General features: G+C 32.2%; 1 protein-coding gene across 1 annotated transcript; it reads right to left on the minus strand.

Moving 5' to 3' along the window:
- Window positions 1-318: 318 nt before the first annotated feature.
- On the minus strand, window positions 319-18081 carry pah (phenylalanine hydroxylase). The gene is given in 13 exon segments (NM_200551.1): window positions 319-1122; window positions 1823-1938; window positions 2024-2157; window positions 3562-3657; window positions 3764-3820; window positions 4429-4498; window positions 4610-4745; window positions 6043-6239; window positions 8945-9012; window positions 9405-9493; window positions 12021-12204; window positions 16595-16711; window positions 18002-18081. Coding segments are annotated over 13 exon segments (1350 nt in total). The 5' UTR covers window positions 18047-18081; the 3' UTR covers window positions 319-1081.
- Window positions 18082-23328: the final 5247 nt, after the last annotated feature.

A 23328-nucleotide genomic window follows, 5' to 3' on the forward strand; every position in this document is an offset into this window, starting at 1 on the left:
AATTAAATCAAAACACGGTTTTTAGAGTGCTGCTCTCCAAGGTACTGAAACGAACTTCTGCTATTACGCAGTTTGTTTGCTAATATATAGCATGTAATTAAAATGGTGATAATAATGCAAACTGCAATAATAAAGTATGTTGATTGATAAAAATAAATGCATTGTTTAATTAATAGCAAGTACGTAGGCTACAGTACAGATTCTAAAGTATGTACAAGTCTATAATGACAACTAATTGGCTAACTTAAAAGGCGAACAATTCATTTTTAGAATAAACAATAAGAATACATCGCAACAGTAAATAATGACAGTAGCCTATTAACAGTTGTCAACATTTATTGATTTTTTTTCAAACAATTTTAACAATGCGTGCATGACATTTCAGTTTTGCATCTACAACAAAATATGCAGTATGTTGAGTTGCGTAAGCAGTCGAGCGAAACTAGCTACATATATTTGTCAGTAATGTAATTAACATCTAGTTCAATGCGGCATATGAGCGCATCTTGTAAATAAAACACCTCGTAAATAATAATAATAATAATAAAAAAACAACTCGTCGAATGCATTGGCTCAGCTCATGATTTCAACAAGCCTTTGATGCTTAATTGATTGCAGGTTGTTTGGGAAAATTACAGCAACACTGAGAGACAACAAGCTGAAGCAAATGGTGGACGGTAGGCAGTCAGTATTGGTCTAAAATACCAAGAACAAGACATGTTAATATACAATGTATAAAATGACAAATATTGCAAGCAGCGCGCTACACAATATACGAAGCGTTTTTTTGGTATTTACATGCGATTCGGTTTGCGTATTTTCTAGTATTAATTCGTTATGTTAAATACTTTGTGCGCCTATATATTTGGACTACAAAAATTAGGCTATAAATATATATCTTTTTCTACATGCAATACATAATGACTATTTTAAAATGTCATGCTCTCTTTGTAACAGCTTGATTAACACTAGAAGTGATGTTATAGGTGCGTCTAAAAAGCAATATCGATGATGTGGAGCTTCTTTGATTTTCCAGCATTTCTTCTTGATTTCTCTCGAAAGTCTTCACAAATTGTATTGTTTACATCTTCCGCAGGGCATTGCACAGGATTGAGATCTCACCTGGGAATACAATATTGTGATTAATTAGTGATCTATCTGGATTAAAATAAAACGGGACAGTAAGATATTACATTTGAGTCCAGAAAATTCAAAAATTAAGATCTACAATAAAATTAACCAATGAAAGTAATTTCTTTGGCACCAATGAGTTAATCTTTGTTAATGTTATTTAATAAGTGTTAATGATGACGTATTGTTAACACAAAAATTGTAAAATCTTTTTATCCAATTAAAAAAAAGATTTGTGCTAAAAGCAAAGAGAACTTTCTCTTAACTGCAGGTTCACATTTATTAGAGTGTAAATTTGAATGAAAACGAAAATTTCTTCTGATAAGCTATGTGGAAAAAGACAAATATACATTCAAATAATGCTTAAACTGTTATATAGTGATATGACCCTTGAAATGACTTGTGGTTGTGAAATATTTCTGAATTCATCTTAATCAAAAATTTGACTTGCATACTAATAGGTAATTTATGTTCCCATTAAATCTGTTGTTGTTCCACTATACGTGTTAACCAATAATATATATTTTTTAAAATGTATTTTCCTTAATTTTTTATATATTCTTCATTCATCCCCATTTTCAGAATCTGCTCATTCCTGTTGTTCTCATTCTGCTCCTGATTTTTTAAAGAAAGTCCTAATTTTCCTTTCTTTATTTTGTAATTATGAGGATGGCCTAAACTAAATACCCACCATTGATGCTGTCAGCCAGGTTCTTCAGCTGTTGTGCATTGTCCAGCATCTCAATTCTCTGTGTGTATGCATTATAGCGTACAGAGAAAGGCCTGGGGATGGTAGTGGCAAATCTCCTATAATTTAAAGCAAAAATGCACATTATTAACTGCTGGAAATGCAGAGAAGTTTTGAGAGAGGGTTTCACTGTGGTCACTTTACCGGACTTTCTCTTTGGCGTCTTCAAAACTTTCTGCCACAAAGTAAACGGGCTGGAACTCCGTAATAGGATACTTCTGCTGGCAGGTCTTCTCTGGCTCAAAGGGCTGAAGTTTAGGCTCGTTCGTCAGACAGTACTGCAAAGCAAATTTGTAGGTTTCAGAAAAATACGTATTTTGCCTTCAGAAAACAACAGTACAAAGGCTGTCACTTAGGGTGTCACTACTTTTTAAAACGTATTATATTCCTAATTGTCTCAAACTCAGTAGGTGCATCCAGCTCCCTTGTAGTCGGGTCACTGACTAGAGTCAGCCATCTTAGGAACTGTCTCAATTGCAAAATTCTTCTTCCAGTGCATTGAAACTTTCAATAAACCCAAAATGCAATGTGAAAATCAGGATGCATCGAAGTTTAAAAGCATGACACGTAAATCATGTGTACCAAATCAACCATAATGACAAACAAAAGATGTTTTTCTAAAAAAAACCATATATATATATATATATATATATATACATATATATTTTACATTTAATATGAACAAGCAAAGCTAGACAGAACAATCTAGCAAACAATTAGAGCTGTTTATAGCTGGTTAGCTATAATATACTTTTAAAAATGTCATAAAATGAATAATCAATTCTTTTGTTGGATATAAATTCCAGTTTTGATGTTGTACAAAGTGGAAGTCTTCATGTCCTAATGTAGTTAACCAAGCTTAATGATATGAATATATTAGTGCTTACATGGTACATAATTTGGAAGTTTTTGTACTACTGTACTTTATCTCAGTGTTGTTAGTCCTGGCTTGTTGAGCATTCACACTGTTTATTTTTATTTATTTTTAATTTAATTTCTGTTCTGTTCTGGGAAGATTGTTAAAAACTTATTTCTAATAACTGATTTATTTTATCTTTTCCATGATGACAGTAAATAATATTTGACTAGATATTTTTCAAGATACTTCTATACAGCTTAAAGTGACATTAAAAGGCTTAACTAGGTTAATAAGGTGAACTAGACACGTTAGGGTAATTAGTCAAGTTATTGTATAACGATGGTTTGTTCTGTAGATTATCGGAAAAAAAATTAGCTTAAAGGGGCTAATAATTTTGTTAATTTAATAACTAATGAAAGAATAAAATAAAATAATAAAAATTAATAACTGCTTTTATTCTAGCCGAAATAAAACAAATAAGACTTCTCCAGAAGAAAAAATATTATCAGACATACTGTGAAAATTTCATTTCTCTGTTAAAATCATTTAGGAAATATTTAAAAAAGAAAAAAAATCAAAAGGGGGCTAATAATTCTGACTTCAACTGTATATACACATTTAGGTATGTTTGGTCTGTGTTGTGCACACATTTCAGTCGATTCACAATGGATTATTAACTGTCATTTTGGTTTGATGAAATTGATGTGCATTCATGAAGGACAGAGGATATGAGCAGTTCTTCTGTTCAATAAGTGACGCAGCAGAGTTGTGGATCAATTCCTTAGTGACACACGCTCATTTTGGCTAAGTTACTCATACACACCTGCAGTTCACCAAAGGATGACAGCAGACCTGCACCATAAGCCTTCACTTCATTTCCTTGCTTGCACAGACCAAATTCCACAGTGAACCAGTAGACCTACAGAAACAAATGAAATTTTGCAGTGCTTTTTATCCTTGATGTATAACATGAATGGCTTCAGTTAAAGATGGAGAAAGGTATTCTTATTGTAAACATAACTCACTGTAGCCAGCTTCTCTATGAACTCATCAGGGGCGCCCAGAGAAGCGAGCCCAATTTCCTGATCAGATAAAAAGCATTGTTATAATTGGATTTTACAAATGACAAATGACCTTATTTTTTTTTCTTTATTTTTTTACACTTCCTTTTTTTTTTTAGTTCAAATTATTTTTGAGTTCAAATTTCATAAGCAGTTGTTTTTTTTTCTCAGAATTGTACTCAGAATTCAGAATTTTAAAATGTTATACTATATTTTAATGAATATAGAAATCTAAACAAAAATTGGGAAATGGATTTCACCTTGATAATTGCCATTATATAGTATAGGCATAGTTCACTCAAATATGTTTATTTATTTGAAACTTTTATGAACTTCTTTCTTTATATCTGTTGAACACCTAACAAAATATCATGTAAATCAGGGACCATAGACATTTATAGTAGGAACAAAAATATAATGGTAGTCAATGGCTGTTTTTTTCCCAGCATTCTTCAGATTATCTTCCTTTGTGTTCAACTGAAGAAAGCAACTTAAACATGTTTGAAACGAGTGGATGATTAGAAAAGGATGACATAATTTTCATTTTAAGGTGAATTATCTCATGAACTAATATTTCTTAATATATATTATAATACAACAACATGAAAAGAAGTATAATGGTATCAAACCTGAGAGAACTGGGCAAAATTTGGGTCAGCAAACAACGGCACATGACCCAGCAGCTCATGACAGATATCCCTGAGGGAACAAGCACATTTTAACCAATGTAGCATTACCAAAATTAATATTTGTTTTTCTCTGATCACTTTTGTCCACCTTAATTTTAAACTGGTGCTTATTTATACTCACGGCTCAGGTGTGTACATGGGTTTGGAGCTGTGGCGAATGTACTGGGTCGAGTGAAACACTCGAAAGGCCAGACCAGCTAAGAAGTCCCTTGAGGAGAGGAGACCGGCCACAGGACGCAGACGGAAACCTGTGCATGCTGGGAAATCAAGAAAAGGTCAGACATGCAATGCAAAATAGAAACATTTAAAAGGAAAAACTGTAGATTAAAACAAAGGAGATGTCTGTCAAAATTGAGTCTTTTTTTCTGGCAAATGTTAAGAACTCATACAAAATACACTCAAAAAATGTTGTTGTTTTTTTGCTGCGGTTTGTTTAAACAATTTATTTAAAATAAACTGAATTAACACTATTTTTGTGTTTTTTGGGGGGGGGACAACCTAATTGTTTTATATTTAATCCACTTACAAATAGTTAAATTACAAATAATTTATATGGGCTAAATTTAAACTAACAATTTAACTTGAACAGTACTGAATTTAATTTGTTTACATTCAGCACATATAAATTGTTTGCAGCTCTATTACTTTTGACTCACTTTTATTTACAATATATCTATATTCTCTAGAAATGTGTTCAGATAATTCGATAATAATATACACCATTGTTTGCATCATTAAAAATAATCAAGTAATAAATAGAAATAAACTAAAATCTCATCTGTAAAATACTTTCACATGACAAGAATATTAAAACTGAGAAGAAATATGCAAATTAGCGCATATTTCATATGCCCACCTCATTTTCAAATTTATACCTAACAATTTAGAAAACTTATCAAATATAATGTAGAAATATAAATAAAAATAAAATATTATTATAAATATGTAAATATAAATTTAATATAAAAAAATGTTTGCAATTTCAAGGCTCAGGTTAGCACTGACACGTCATAGCAAGAAGGTCACTGTTTCAAGTGCCGACTGGGTCGGTCGGGATTTTTGTGTGAAGTTTGCATGTTCTCCACGTGTTCGCGTGGGTTTCTTCCGGGTGCTCCCGTTTACCCCACAGTCCAAAGACATACACTCTAGGTGAAATGGGTATACTAAATTGGCTGTAGTGTGTGTGTGTGTGTGTGTGTGTGTGTGTGTGTGTGTGTGTGTGTGTGTGAGAATGTATGGGTGTTTCCCAGTACTGGGTTATGGCTGGAAGGTCATCTGTTGCCTAAAACATATGGTGGAATAGTTGGCGGTTCATTCCGCTGTGGCAACCTCTGAAATAGAGACTAAGCTGAAGGAAAATTAATAAATGAATGTTTGCAATTCTTAATGCAATCAGTTAAACTGGGAAAGAATGGTGATGGCTATTAGTACATTCATTAAATGTACTGATAGTTCCAATGCAGTGTCTTTATATTTGCTTTTATTAAGAGAGCAGACGTAAAAGCTTTATTGCTATGTCTGAACAACAGTGGCTCTACTGGAAGCCGATCTTACATTGCAGGTAGTGTGAGATGTCCTCCAGCTGTGGGATGTTGTCCTCACGATACCCACAGTATTTCTCAAGCAGCGGAAAGACACGGTTGTGTTCACGGCAGGCATGTGTGGGGTACAGAGTCTTCAGCTCTCTGAAAACTGTCCCCCATGTGGCCTTCTCTTCAGCTGTGTATTCAACACGTGGAATAGGCTGTCCACTAACAGAAGAGAAACATGTGCTTAGCTTAGTTTTAGGACACAATGGGTTCAAAGGCTTTTGTCTAAGTGCTTTATATAATGTTGCATACTATTTGAAACCTGAGAAAGATTATTTTGAGAAATGTTTTGGACTATAATTATGTTTGTGCTTTAATCAGTTCATCCAGGATTTTGAAAAAACATTTTTTAATAGTTGCGGCCTAAATTACTGATTTTGTGACTGTTTTTCATGAAACATATTGTATTTTTGCTTCAAATCTTGTGTTTTTCTTTGAAAAAACACTAAAATTTGAAGAAAAAAAAGTGATCTTAAGTATCATCAGACTCGAAACATCCAGAAGGAATTGTTTCTTTATTTGAAATATAATCAACAAATACATTTTATTTTATCAGTTTAGTTATCATTAGTATTAAATGACTAAAATTGTTTAACCATAAAACTTATGTTACAAAACTTAAACTAATATGACTGTTGACAGAAAAAAACCTATAAAGCTTATTTTATTTTAGCTTGTTGCCAAGAAAATATTTCTAAAATTAAAACAAAAAGGTACTTCAAAAAGAGTGTTGCAAAATGGAAAAAAAATATATTCTGTTTTTTTTTAAAGCAAGCTCAAGATAAAGTAATTAGATAAAAATTCTAGTCTAAAAACTGAACAAAAGCATTTTAGTTTACCCAAAAATCAAGTTCCATCTTCATTTACTTAGCCACACATTAGTACAAAGAAGCCTACAGGTTTATATTATTTCATTGTCCTGTTGTTTTGCATAGCATTTTCTTTTAATCCATCAGCAAAAGCTGCTTTTACAAAATATATTTAAACTATATTCCAAAAAACGAAATCAGATTTTAAATGGAATGAATGTCAATAAATGATGACAGCGTTTTTGTTTTTGAAAGAAATAACCCTTTATCCTGGTTTTTGAATACTATTATAAACAGCATGATTCTAACCAGCTTCCCACACATAAATTAGACTTTTTTCAAACTTGTAGACGTATTATTGTAGTTTGGTGTACTGTATACTGTACCTGAATAATCATAATAATAGATATTAATATAAGCACAAATGTCATTCTCTAGATCCCATAGGCCACAGGTGTCAAATTTCAGTTCCTAGAGGGCCGCAGCTCTGCATACTTTAGTACCAACCCTGATTAAACACACCTGACCAAACTAATTCAGACCTTTAGGTTTGTTTGAAATCTACAAATAAGTGTGTTGGAAAAGGGTGCACTGTAAAAAAATGCTAGGTTTCAAACAATTCCATCATTTTGTCCCAACACAAATTGGTTAAGTTAACTCATTTGTTTTTACAAATAAATGGATTGAACATAAAACAATTAAGTTGTCTCCCCCAAAGAAAAACTCAAGAATTGTGTTGCTTCAACTCATTTTAAATAAGTAGTTTAAAAAAGCAGCAAAAGTAATTTTTTGAGGGTGGAACTAAACGGTGCGGAGCTGTAGACCTCCAGGAACTGGAACTGACACCTGTGCCATAGGCTAAAGGACAGTAAACCAACAAACAATCTTGCTAATCAAATTGGTATGGAGGAGTGATGTGTGCTAGTGTTATTAATGTAGCGTGTGTATATATGTGAGTTTGAATTTTTGGTTTTATAAATTCCCTTTTTTTAATCTAAATACATTTTGGGTCCTTTTGTATTTTTTTTTTCTACCAAAACTTGATTTTATATATATATATATATATATATATATATATATATATATATATATACTGTGGATGTATATAAAAATTTAAACCGTTAAAGGCTAGTTTAATAAAACAATTAATTCTGTCATCATTTACTCCCCCTCCACCTGTTCCAAACCTGTTCAATTTAGTTTTTTTTTTCTTCTGTCAAACTGAAGAATGCTAAACAGCCATTGACTTTGATAGAATTGTTGTTTCTTCTATGGGTGTCAATGGCTACTTTTTCCCTAATATTATAGGAAAAAAAATTTTTGTGCTTAACAGGTGGAAAAAAAAGGTAGAAACACTACCTATACCTTTTCCTGAACTATACCTTTCAGAAGCTACTAAAACAAGTACACTTTACAATAAAGTTTCAGTAGTTTATGTATGTACTAACATGAACTAATAATGAACAATACTTGTACATCATTTATTAATTGTAGTTCAACATTTACTTATGCATTATTAACATCCAAATTCATGCTTGTTAAAATTAGTTTACACACTGAGTTAAACTAACAATGTACAAATGTATTTTAATAAACTAACATTAACTAACATAAACAAATATTGTAATAAATGTTTTGTGTATTGTTTGTTCATTTTAATAAATCCTTTAACTAACATTATGTAATACAACCTTATTGTAAAGTGTTACCCTAAAATAAGCATAAATGACCCAAAAAACCCTAAAGGCCACTGAACAAACATGTCAAATCTCAGTGCAAGTACAGTGTAAGTTGAAGAGTAATGAGTGCTTGTATTATTGATGGAGCGTGCATGTAAATGTGAGCCTTCTCAGGGGGCGTCACATTCAGCGCTCCTGCCCTTTGTAGAGGCTGTGTGAATAATGCATCTCAATTATGATGACAAAGCTTGCGGCGCTCTGCACTGCACGGGGACCCTGTAATTTAGCCCCTTTGTTTGGCAGTTGGAGTAATTTTCCATAGAAAGCACAACACAACAACAGGGAAAGTGCTAGCTGTAGACAAGAAGACAATAGTTACTGTCTGTAGTTGTAAGCAATGTCAGCAAATTCCTTCCTCCTGGCCCGGTAGACGGTGTCAGTGAAACCCTGCAAACGAAAGCGATGTTAACACAGAGTCTGATCTCTCATTCAAATGAAGCCTTTGTAGAGTGTTTGCTGCTTATGATGAATGCATTTCGGTTTAATGACGGCTGGGAAGGGGGCAATTATTTATAATTACAGGGACTCAATTAAAGCGATGACATCAATTTGAGGGCCTCCGCCCGTTTCCATCACAATAGAGAGTGATGCAGATCCTAACTGGGGGCTTTTAGAGTCGCGCGGAGCACATACAAAAAATACACCCACACACACACTCTTGTGTTTGATAGAAGTTCCCTCTTACGTTTACTTTCGCTCTTTTCTGTGATCGTGAGGGCGGTCACTTCAAAGTACACACACACACACACACACACACTGTTGCATATATGGTGTCTTACTGGATGGTCTGCGTCCAGCTCGGATCCATAACTCAGGATTTGGTTGGCAAATCGGTCCAAGTCCTGGATGTCATTGGGGAACCATGGGACTTTCCATGAGATGGAAAGAAAGAAAACATTTTAGATTTAATGGCCGATTATTCTGTTGAAATAGTATTCAATGCAAGTGAACTTTTGTTGGTGTTTTTTTATGTATACATTTAAGGACAAATGATATTTGAAAGAAGGCTTTATTGTAAAGTTTGTTTAAAAAGATTTATGTTTAATAAAAAATGTTTGCTAGAATAAATAATACAAATATAATAGCATTCAAATATAACAAACTATTTAAAAAAATTTAATTAAAACTAAAGAAATAAACACACATTTGACTAAAATAAATAAAAATATGATTAATTACAGGAAGATAGATAAATAAATAAATAAATAAATAAATAAATAAATGAATGAATGAATGAATGAATGAATGAATGAATGAATGAATGAATGAATGAATGAATGAATGAATGAATGAATGAATGAATAAATAAATAAATAAATGTTAAAATCCCAGCAGACATACAACATCATAAGTTAATATGTTAATATAAGGACAGTGTTATTTTGATGTCAAAGAATTATGTGAAATGACGTTGATATTTGGTTGATTTTAGGTTCTATTGGAAAGTGACCAAAATCCAACTTCAAGTCAACATCATAGTGGTAATGTCTACACAAGCTGCAATAACATTAGACGTTGATATTTGGTTGTTTTTAGGTTACATTGGAAAGTAACCAAAATGCAACATCTGTCCGATGTTGGACATTGATGTTAGCCTTGATGTTGGGTTCTGAAGTCAACCTGATTTTCATTTCCAAACAAAATGCAACGTCCCACGACGTTGGGGTACGACATTAATCTGATGTCATGTTGACATCCTGTGTCTGCTGAGATACATATTTACATATTTAAATATTTAAGTATTTCAAATATTTCGCAAACTGGATCGAATAATACTAATATTTTTTTATATTTCAAGACTAATTTCAACATTTGTACCTGGTTAAAGTAAATGTGTGTACAGTATTGTTGAAGTCAGAATTATTTGCCCCTCCTTTGTTTTTTTTTTCTTTTTTTTTTTAAATATCTCCCAATTGATGTTTAACAGAGCAAGGAAATTTTCACAGTATGTCTGATAATATTTTTTCTTCTGGAGAAAATCTTGTTTGTTTTATTTTGGCTAGAATAAAAGCAGTTTTTAATCTTTTAAATGCCATTTTAAGCTCAAAATTGTTAGTCCCTTTAAGTTATATTTTTTCGATAGTCTACAGAACAAACCATCGTTATATGATAACTTGCCTAATTACCCTAACCTGCCTAGTTAACCTAATTGACCTAGTTAAGCCTTTAAATGACACTAAAAGCTGAATAGAAGTGTCTTAAAAAATATTCAGTAAAATATTATTTACTGTCATCATGGCAAAGATAAAATAAATCAGTTATGAGTTATTAAATCTATAATGTTTAGAAATGTGTAAAAAAAATCTTCGCTCCATTAGACAGAATTAAAATGTCAGTTTATAAACTTTTTTTCACTTTAAATGAATTAATTCTTTAAAATGTGTCTGAACTTTTAACGTTGCGTTTTTCAGGTCTATGCTGAATACTACTGAATAATGACACGAAAATAGTATTTAATACCATAAATACCCTAAAGAGACAAAATATAAAATACAAATAGTATTGAAATAAAATGTAGTAAACTCTTAGCATACACGTACATTTTATCATGTATTTCAACAATGGACTTACAAGGTAGCTCTATAGTGCACTGCACAAGAATAAACTCTAAAATTAAATCTATAATAAAATCCCTAACTGTCCCCTTTTACCCCTAATATCACCTAGCGCACAATTTATAACTGAACATATTTTTTTAGTTTTCTGCTTTAGATTTCAATGAGATCCTCCATATAGTCTTTTCATTCTTTCCATTTAAAAAAAATTGACTAATGATCGAATCAAGTTCCTGATATGTGTCAGTATATCAGTGCTCTCTAACATTGGCATGCTAACAGAGATAGATGACACAACAGTAAAAGGAAAACATTGTATGGAGAATAGTCCAGTCCAGCCTTTCAGACGAAAACCCTGCTCTGCGGCATCCAGAACTGCGTAAAGTCTAGATTTATGACAGCTAAACTCGTTGGGGGTCCGGCCATCAGCACATAACTGAAGAATAAGCCTGAGGCGCTCTGAACAAAAGGCCAAGAACTGACTGCTTTTCCTCATCAGCCATAAATATCCATGAGCGTCCCCCAGTGCTGTGTTTTCTTATTGTATTGATAATAGGGTCTGTTGGTCTGTCAGTCTTTGTGATGACCTTTGACCCCCACCCTGCTGAACTGACTCTTGGAGAGACACAGGACATTTCAGTTCATCGGAGTCTGTTAGTCCTCAAAATCTAAACTAATGTAATTCTGGAAACAATCACGAGAGAGAAGGAGTGCAGGGGTCTTTGTCATCCATCTGCAGGATGACATTTATTAGTGATTACAACTATTTCTGGTGTAAATGCCCTCGATTGCTCTCACTCAGTTTTTTCGGCCAATTATTGTTCAGACTGGTGGTCTCACCTGTGTCTTTCTGTTTGTTGCGGGATAGCTCGTGAACTTGGCCCCTGATCTGGGTGCGAAGACCATCAACGATTTCATCCAGAACTTTAGAGGAGGCTTGATCCACGCTGATGAAGAACTCGTACTCTTCATTGTTCTTGCGTGATGGACGGGACTCAATGTGCGTCAGGTTAATGCCTTTCTCCTGCAAAATACACATTTATGACAATTATATCTAATGATTTCAAGCATCAAAACAAAAAAGAAAAAAAGACAATGTGCGTTATTTATTAGTTCATTTGTAGATCAGAAGAAGTATGGTTAAATTATTTAATTGCTTTTGTAATAATCTAAGCAGTATATAAATAATACATTTCATACATTTTATTTTCTATGGCATACACTCAAAAAATGCTGGGTTGTTATTTACACGGAGCGCCAGATTAATTTAATTGATAAAAAAAACTCAATGTTGTGGTAACATTTTTACTTAAATATATGTATAAGTTAATGATGAAGGACTGTTATTTCACCCATTTTATGACATTTTATTTTCAAAAACATTTCAAACAATTAATGAATTCTTAAATTGCATTTAAATTGTTTTGTTCATATATAAAATGTGCATATACAGTTAAAGGCAAAATAATTTTGCCTTTCTGTGAATTTATTGATTAATGGAGAGAAGATTTATTTAATACCTTGTTAAAAATAATAGTTTAATTAATAATATCTAATAACTTAATATATATTGTGTTTGCCTTTATGAAAGTACATAATATTTTAGTAGTTGTTTTGCAAGACATGCAGTACTAATATTCAGTTTAAAAAGAAATTTAAAGGCTTAACTAGATTAATTAGTTACACTGTAAACCCCCCCAAAAAACAAAACCGACTGCAACTCAAACCATTTAATATATATATATATATATATATATATATATATATATATATATATATATATATATATATATATATATATATATATATATATATATATATATTAAGTATATATATAAAACTTGCTCCAGAAGAAATAAATATAATAGCAAATGCTGTTAACATTTCATTTGGATAGTATTGGAAAAAGAGTGTAAATGTACAAATGTGTAAATTTACTAGAACTTTTCATTTATTATTAATAGTAATAATAAATTTATTTGTGTGGTTTGCATTAAACATTATCATTAACATAAACATTAAATTGATTTGACCTCATTTTGCACAGATGAAACACTAGGTGGCAGTCCAGCCTTGCCCTTTAAATGATGAAGCAGTTACAAAATGCTGAGAACAAACCTTAAATCATTGTAGCTGGTTTTACATTGATTTATTGAAGGATTGATTTATTAATAGGTTTTCTGCACCAGAACCTGTTATAAAAGCATCAATTACCATCAGTTAAGGAATGTGTAAAATATACCACAAACAATCGATGATTAAGAATATACGTTGTGTGTGTGTGTGTGTGTGTGTGTGTGTGTGTGTGTGTGTGTGTGTGTGTGTGTGTGTGTGTGTACTTATCTTTCCTTAATAACTAATTGAGTAAATTACTGTAGTTTATCAGAAAATCCATTTAAACTAAACTTGTGCACGCACACATTTTGGCAGCGCACAAGCTTCAAGTGTACAGCGTTATTTCAGCCAATCAGAAAGAGGGTGTTCAAGCATCTGACTGCAATTTTTAAGCAAAACCATGTTTGTATTTATGCGTTTTCACACAAACAGAGGGAGGACGCCCATTGCTGTTTGCCATAGGCCCAGAGAGGAGGCGGATAGGTTTTACAATGTCTTTTTCATCTCTAATAATCTCCTTCCTTTCCCTTGTGGTACTGATTGAGTCCATATGAACTGCATCCTTTAGCACCCGAGAACAAAACTGCAGATTTGCTGCATTATTTTTCTGCATGTTTGGCATTTTTTATGAAACGGTTGGTTATTACAACCGCATTCACAGAGTCACAGGGTTCAGTCAGCACATTCATTGTATGCTTGAACATCACTTTTGAGGTTTGCATCAAAATTTTATGTTTACTTAATTTACTGTATGTGCACCCTCAGAAATACAGGTACAAAAGCTGTCACTGATGTGGTCACTTTTCAAAAGGCGCACTTTTGTACATAAAAGGTACACTTTTATACCTAAAAAAGTCTATACTGATACTTTTACCACTTGTTACACTTTTGTACTTTTAGGTACTAATATGTACATTGAAGGTACAAATGTGGACCTTTAAGGTACCAGAGTTTGAAATGATCCCACCCCAGTGACAGCTTTTGTACATTTTTATTTCTGAGAGTGTGCTGCAAAGCCCCTGTTTATCTTTGGTTCACATTCTGACATTTTTCATGATGATAATCTAAATTGGGCTGTGCAATATGATGATATATACTGAATGAAAAATATTAAACTTCTAGAATTTTATATTATGCTTTAAAAAGTTTGTTTTGTGGTGCAGGAAAGTGCAAAGCATGAAATGAAAGCTTGAAAGTATGATTTGACATTTTATTTCTAGTATTTTGAAAACATGTTTATATTTCGTTCAAACTTGTTTTTTTTTTGCATTCTTAATCAAACATTTGCCTAGAAGTTTTACATAAAGTAACAATATTATCGCATAAAATTACTTATAATAAGTAACTTATAAATAAATGCATTGATCATAATAATAAATGGCATTATTGACAATTACATTGTTTTAATTATGAGCAAATAATAAGATATGTTGTTCAAGCTGAATAGTAAATTATTAATTATAAACATTATCTACTGTAATTCATTTCAAGTTGATTTGTGTAGCTCTTTTCACAATAAGTATTGTTATAAGCAGCTTTACAAAAGGTGTGCATTATTACAATTTAAACTAGAAAGTATAGTAGACAGTGTAGCTGTCAAGCGCATAGAATAATCTTCATAAACTATAATGTACTTTTTTAAAAAATGTGATATATATTGCTTTGTTGTTGTTGTTGATGTTATGTTAATATAATATTTAATAAGTAATACTGTACCTTTAATCAACTCTTACTTTCTTTCATAAAGCACCTTTTCTCCACACAGCAAACATTCAATGCAGGAAATTAGTGTTTTAAATTAGTGCAAATGATGCTGGAAAATGTCCATGGGGTGTCCGGGCAGAGGGGTGGAGAAGGGGGTGTTTTAAGGGGGTGGAGTAGGATGGCACAAATGAACCAATCAGAATCTACAAGCCAAGCTTTTATGTTTATAGTGGCATTAGGGGGTGCACATTTGGCATGTATCCATTATTGACTTGCACAAACAGATTTTTTAGCTCATTAGTTTTAGTTTCAAAAAAGCCTATATGCTTGAGTGGAATGCAATTTGTTGTAATCTTATGGGGCAAACATTTTTAATAAATTTGTAATAAGTCTGTGAAATCTGTCATCTATTTGGTCAAATGTTTCATAGCACGTAGGCAGCAGAAAAGTCAACATCCTAAAAACAAAATATACTGAACTTTGGTACAAACAAAGAAGAGCTTTGGAAATGATTCAAGAAATCTTGGCATTATTACAGGACACTCCGTGCATGTCCATTTCGATACTGTTTGTATGCTTCCTACACATGCACATAACACATTACTACACATTATTACATCATGGGGATATATTGCTTCTGTATAGCCAATTGCATTTTAAGGTACTTGCTTTAAATGCAGTTTACGAAAGTGACTTTATATATTTTAAAACCTTTTGCTCACTTGCATGAAGAAAAACTTTTGGTTACTTTGGTTTTTGAGTCATACTATAGTAAAGTTTATTATGTTTTATAAATTATTTAAAACACTTTGTTAGTGAATGCTATACAGCATGTATACTGTATTATTAACTACATAAACTGTAATAAACTGTAATAAATACTACAGTAAACTGTGGCAATATAATATAATAAGTATAAAATATGTAGTATAATAGCCTATTGTTGTAGAAAACTACAGAATTAGGTCATTTCTTTACTTTACTATAGTTGTTGTATTACCAAAGCAATTTTATAATAACCACAACAGATGAACTGAAGTATTTTACTATAGTAAGATTCAAAACCTGACTACTTATTTACTTTCAATCACTAAAGCATGTTTTCCATGTGGAAACAAATAGGTAAAACCCAGTGGTTTGAAGAGCATGGTAACATAGAGAAATTTAGAAGTCATTTTAATTTATATATCTAAAAACATCATATAATTATCATTATGTTAAGCTGAATTTCATTTTAGTGGGTGTCTTTTTTTAAATCAGCTTAAAATATATGATAGTTGTGATTTTGTATTTTGTCTAATGAATTTAAAAAGTACTTTTAATGTACAAAAATTAAATTAGTTTCCATGTTGTTTTAAAGTGAGGGCAGATCTCAAACTTCATTAACCTCGCTTAAGTTGCATCACATGGACAGCATTGCCTAACAAATGCGTCCTGACCAGTGTTTTGAATTTTGAGAAATGTCCACTATCATTCGCTGTCCTTGAGCCTCATGTTTTACCTTTTGATAAATGCTTCTAGTTGTACATTATAGAAAGAGTCAGAAAGAAAGGTGAATAATTAATACAATATAAATGCACTGTCGATACACTAACCTCAAATAGTTTCAGAGCTTTCACGAGAGCTCCAACTTCTTCCTTCAGAGAGAAAATGCAGGACACCACTCCTGATTTGTTTTTTGGTTCTTCCAGGTAGGATGAGGTCAGAGAGCCCTGTTAAACAAGCATGTCGAGGCACTCACCATCATTAATACACATGCAGAACCATCATGTCAAATTATCTTTATTATTATTATTATTTTTATTTTAAAAAGGTCTTTGAAATGAAAAGTAGGTTATTTTTCTGCAATAAAGATTAGTCAATAGATTGCTAGACAATAGATTGACAATAGATTGCCTGTCTCTGCTTGTTAAAGGATAGTTCAGTCAAAAAAAATAATATACTGACTGTTTACTTCCAAAGCTTTATGAGTTTATTTTGTTCTGTTCAGCAAAGTTGGAAATCATCCATAGTATGATAAATAAATACTATAGAAGTCAATTGCTTCCAATATTTTCCACAATATTTTCTTTTGTGTTCAACAGAAAAAAATCAAACGGATTTGGAAAAATTAAAGGGAGAGTAAATCACTATAGGATGTTCTTTTATAGGTGAACTATCCTTTTAATTCAGCCACCTTATGTGCTTAAAATGCAAAACTGTCTGTTACATATTAGCAAAACTACACAAATAAGTAACTTTAAAGGAGAATTTCTTCTTTGCAAAAATCAGAGGTTTATATAATTTTAACTTTTTTTTTTCGTTCTTCGCCAGTCGGATAATGTTGCAAGTTTGTTGTGGCCCTAATAGATCTCATTAATCTGATAAGAAGACCACCAAAGTAGGATCATAATGTAGCTTCAGAAGACTGTGCATGTGTGTAACTCATGACCAAAGTCACACTCGCATTCCTTTGAACCCACATTCCTAAATCAGCTGTCATTGTCATAACTTTCATCCCTATTTTACCATAATATGCTTTAAATAAAAAAAAATATATATATATAATAAAATCATTATATAATAATAAAAAATAAATGGAAAAATATACCTTTGGCGATCCACAATGTATATTAAAATAAAAATAAAATAAAACAATTAGTTGCACTGACCTCTGACTGCTTACATTTGTTTTTTTATTGTTAAAAATAATTATCATCTCTTTCACACTCTTTCACTCTTTTCAAACTTAATTATTAAAAAAGCTTAATTCCATAGAATTAAATTTATTGTCAGGTCTTACAAAACTTAAAAATGAGTTGGACTATCACTGAATAAATTTAAGCAAAATGTAGGCTATAGATTGAGTTTATTAGATCATTCTAATTTACAAGTTTTAATTTCATCAATTTATTTATATTTTGATTTTGGGGAAGTGCTAATATATATAGCCTATATATATATATGCTACATAAGTGTAAAATGATAAGCTAAAATTAAGTAGGATTAAAAGAATTGTTCACCTTTCTCTCCAGTCCCCCGTTTATCTGAGTGAGTCCTGCGTCCATTCTTGCTTCAGTCCTCAGGTGATGTGGCTTTGTCGGATGCTTCTGTGAACTTAGTGCAACTCATCCAAAAATCCAGCAATTTAAAAGTACCACGTGACACCACACCCCCTGAACCGGCCCGTGTGCCTGTCACGCGACCAGTTGTGCACATAAAGCCCTGCTGGGGATGTTTGGAAGCTGCTACCAAAAGCGCATCTGGTTTGTGTTGTTCAGTCCAGTGGAAAAGGGGGAGTTTTGGGTGAGGATGGAGTTCAAAGTCATCATTTCGCAACGATTAGTTTGCTAGTTTGTTTCCCCCCTTTACCTGATGTAATAATGATGTAATGTGTATTTTAGTTTAATAAAATAAAATAAAATAAAAGAACGAATAGAAACAGAATCGAGTTATGTTATAATTTCATCATCTATAGGCCTATATGTTGATGTTCTGTTATGACCACTCGATGGCGCCAATTATCTAACTTTAGATAAAGACTTCATAAATTGGGAATTAGTTTAGGTGAGCGAATGTCAACCAATATGAGAAAAAACACCTACTCTTAGGGAGGTTTAATCCATATTAGTGTTATTTTGTTTGATTGTTTTAATCTGTTGTCGTTCGACTCGCCCTACACCGAGATTGATTTGGTGTTATTAGCATAAGTAGCTAAACGACTACTTAAACAAACAATAATGTTTTTGTTTTACTCGAATGTTCTGTATTGATCGATTGCCACGCAAATATGGCGCTGCTCTCTCATCGGGTGATTGCAAACAAAAATGCTTTTAAGAGAAATGTGTTTACATATGTACTAGGATTTAGGCCATAGCTGTATAATCAGATTCCCAAAAAATTGCAATTAAGTTAATTGTAGATTAAAGTACAATAGATTGGATTACTATGTTAAAAATGCTCTTAATCAGATTAGTTATTCACTAGATGATTGCATATTGTGATTTGCAGGTTATTTGTTTGCGAACCGTTTTGACCTAAAATGAACTTACCACCAAGTTACTATGTAATTTTTTTTAGCTAATTTTTGCATGTTCACAGTTCATTGCCACATGAGGTTCAGGTAAATACATATTTCATCTGTATCTTTTAAGTTCAAGTGTTTTATTAATAATTCATAGTTCTATTTATTATCAATTTACATACCCACAGTTTGCTTACATGAACAATATGATAGTTAGTTAAATAAAAGAAATACACACTGTAAAAAAATCCAGGTTGCCTTAATTTTTTTAAGCTGAATCTAATTAAACTGAGTCTGTTGAACTCATATTTAGGTAAGTTAAAGTATCTTAAAACAGCTTGTGTAACTTATAAAATTAAGTTAGAGCATGATTAACTTAGTTTAATAAGTTACAATGAACTAAAAAACGTGCTGTCAAGACAAATTGATCATAGATTTTTTTTACAGTGCAGTTAGTGTTTTTTAACCACAATGAAGTACTTTAGTTACCTTATACTCAACTGTAGTAAATAAACAAATGACCCAATGCTGCAAGTTTCTACAACTTATAGTTGTTACAATGCTGTTATAATACAGTACATCACAGTTTACTGTAATAAAAAGTATTTCAGTATTTTCAGTTTGTTTTCCATGTGAAGCTCTAAAACTTTTTTATGTTAAATAAATCTAATAGTAAGTTATTTATGAACAAGCAATACAGCATATTTTATTTGTATTTCTAGACCAATTTGGTACAAAACAATGAAGTCTGTATGTTATAAACAGGTTAAAAGTGATCTAAAAGTAATCAAAAATGTTTTTCCGATTATGTTATGTAAATCAAGATTATATTCCTAGTAACAGTTTTCATTATGTACACTCTCAGATATAAAGATACACAAGCTGTCATTGGGGTGGTACCTTTTTAAAAGGTACAAATTTGAACCTGCAAGGTCCATATTAATACCTCAAGGGTACACATTAGAACCTCAAAAGTACAAAAAATTTCATTTTAAAGTTTATAGGTACTAATAAATATTTTTAAGGTCCCAATATGGACCCTTAGTACAAATGCATACCTTTTTGAAAAGGTACGGTGACAGCTCATGTACCTTTATTTCTTAGAGTGTATATTTCAATCTGTTATGAACTTAATGAAAAAATTGTGTTTTTTGTTTCAATAATTAGTATATTAAAAAATCCTTAAAATGATTCATGAAAATAGGCAATGTATGGTCTGTATTCAGTCCCTATATTAAAAGCTAATTTTGCCACACTTTTAATTTGTCTTAAGTGAAATTGGCATACTTATCTGGCACACACACATACGCACACAAACACACACAGACACTTTGCTTATGCTACCGCAAACCATCCATTTATTCACCTTTAGATGGCAGTAGGTGTCTATACAATTTGTAAATCATCATTTCTGTTAACTCCACTGTCCTAATAATTCCTATTAATGTTTTTCACAGCCTCACCATTTTAACATCTTCCACAAATTATGCCATAAACAAATGTCAAGATAAAAAATCTATCTTCATTATCAAAGAAATGCCTTTACCTTGACATTAATTTGAGATCACCGAATAGAAAGTAAAGCCTTTAGAAACACTGTAGCTGCGTCCCAAATGGCACACTATACACTATGCACTCATGCACTATGTACTTATGCACTTACACACTCAACAGGATAGTATATGTATGTAGTGCTGTCCCAAATGGCACACTAATGTTTTTTTACTAAGCGGAAATTCAAACCGTTTCCCTGATGACGTTTGACGGTTGCCAAATCAGTGAAATAAACGACTGAATTATCAAGTAATACCTGCCGTGAGTATTGCCGCATTTACCATCCGGAGGCGCTATAATCACTCTCGTAGGAGAATTTTGCTTTCACTATCCAAAATAAATAAAGTTATTCAACATGTGCGTCCGATCGCTCCGCCCCTTCCGCTACGTAAGCAAACCTGCGGTCGTTGAGTGCGTGAAGTGTCCATCATTACACACTTCATTTTAGCGGCTGAATGAGTGCATCATCCGGGTAATTAAAGTGCACTTATTATTTTGAGAGTTTTCAATGTGAACACACTACTTACACTATTTATACTACAAAATGGCGTAAAATAGTGCATAAGTATGCGATTTGGGACGCAGCTTGTATATGAATGTCTGTTTATTTACACAGGAAATATTGGCCCATGACCAAACCTCTACGTGATCTAAACAGCTGAAGTTCTCTTGAACATCTGGACACCGTTCCCCGTTTAACACCTGCAGATGTTTTCAGGTAGGATACGTTTAGGATACAGTAGACTCCCTGTGTATAGAAATGTTATCACAAGAACACATCAAGGCATGGTGGCAGTTAGCACACATATGCACGCTAAATGAAATGAATGAAGGGCTGTTACAACCAACACATTTGGCCTTTGCCTTATATTGTTAAGTGGAGTTACTCACTTGTATAAGCCAAAGTTTGTTTACTATTTAAATTTACAACACAATAACAGAAATTAATACTTTTAAAAAGAAATAAGTCACATTATGAACTAATTGATTATTTTAACATAGAAATGTTGATAAGATGAATACATGTAGGCCTAATGTGGGGCAGTTCTGTTTAGGCATGAGCTGGTATATGATTCTGACGGTATGATAACCTTGGATGGTATATGATTCTGACGGTATGATAACCTTGGAGAAAAATATTACAGTTTCACGGTATTGTGATTACTGCTCTAAAATATGTCTTGGTAAAAAAATAAAAGTGAAAATAAAAATTGCCCTTTGAACACAATGTCTTCACAATATATATTTTATTTTGGGAAACATTTAAAATATTTTGGAACAGTAAACAGTCTGGCTAAATAATTCAAATCAATCATTGACATCTGCTGTCTTCATTAGATTCAATAACACAGCTTTCTTTACGATTTAAAACAGCATCTTTAAATATCTTTTCTGGTGGAGATACTGTTGTCCTAAAGTACCAAAAACAAAATTAAACAAAAAATCTTACATATACCATAGGAGCGGTATAACAGAAAATTTTGGCAGTTTTAAACCTTGACTTTCCAAACTGCGGTATACCTTGTAAACGCTTATCATAACATGCCTAGTTCTGATTAGCTGATCATGAAAAGTTTCTTCGGGGAACCAAAACATGTCTGAATATGCTGGTGAAAACTCCCCCTTAGTTGGAACACACTCTTTAAAAAAACACTGGTCCCACTTTATATTAAGTGTCCTTAACTAATTTGTACTTACACAGAAACTAATAATGAGTTACAATGTATTAATTGTGTAAATACATGTATTTACTGTGTACTTATGCTTGATTAAATACCTGTATGTAATTACATCTGTAATTAACTTCTTTAATTACATTTGTTAATACACTATTGACCTACCCTTACACCTTAACACACCCTTAAACCTACCCATACCAACAAGCCTGTCCATAACCCTACTCCTATCCCAACTCACGAGCACCACAAGTGTTTTCAAATACATTATGAACACAGTAAGTACGATGTGTTTATTTTTTGATGCAAGTACATAGTAGTTAAGGACACTTAATATAAAGTGGGACCAAAACACTTAATAATAAAGTTTCCAAAATATAGTGTTCACAGCAATGCCATATTAGATTTTTTTTTTTTTTTTGGTTCTTAAGCAATCTTTAAGTAAATAGTTCCTAAAAGCAACATTATTTTGTGTGTGTAAAATACATTTTAATAACAAAAAGAATGTATTTTTGAACCCTCTATGGAACGAAAAGTTTATTTGAATTTTAATAGATCATGTAGGGTGAATACAGTAGTCCTTCACAGAACCGTTGATGTCAAAGAAGAATCCTTATTTTTTAAGAGAAAACATTTTTTTTTTACTGTTTTATTTTGATCGCATAGTTGAGGACAGACAGGAAAGCATTGGGAGCAGAGAGAGGGGAAGGATCTGTGTAGAACCTTGAGCCAGGAATCGAACTCTGGTCACCGTTATCACCATGGTGCTATATGTCAGCGCACTTAACCACTAGGCTATTGGCGCAGACAGTGAAAACATATTTAATGGCATCTGTGGTTCCATTAGGAAACTTTTTTGCAAGTGCACGCAAGGTTACATTTTTTTATCAAACTTCCAAATAAGCATTTTTGCAGCAGTACCACATGAACCATTTTTGTTCTCCAAATAGCCACTATAAGAGCTTTACAACTGTTTTTTATTTTATTGTTGTTTGTACATTTTTCATTAGTTTGTGTGATCAACAAATTTAAAAAATGGGAAGACATTTAGATTGAGAACAGAATATATAAGATTACATAAATATTAAACAAACTT

The sequence above is a fragment of the Danio rerio genome, chromosome 4, assembly GCF_049306965.1.
Source record: "Danio rerio strain Tuebingen ecotype United States chromosome 4, GRCz12tu, whole genome shotgun sequence".
NCBI lineage: Eukaryota > Metazoa > Chordata > Actinopteri > Cypriniformes > Danionidae > Danio > Danio rerio.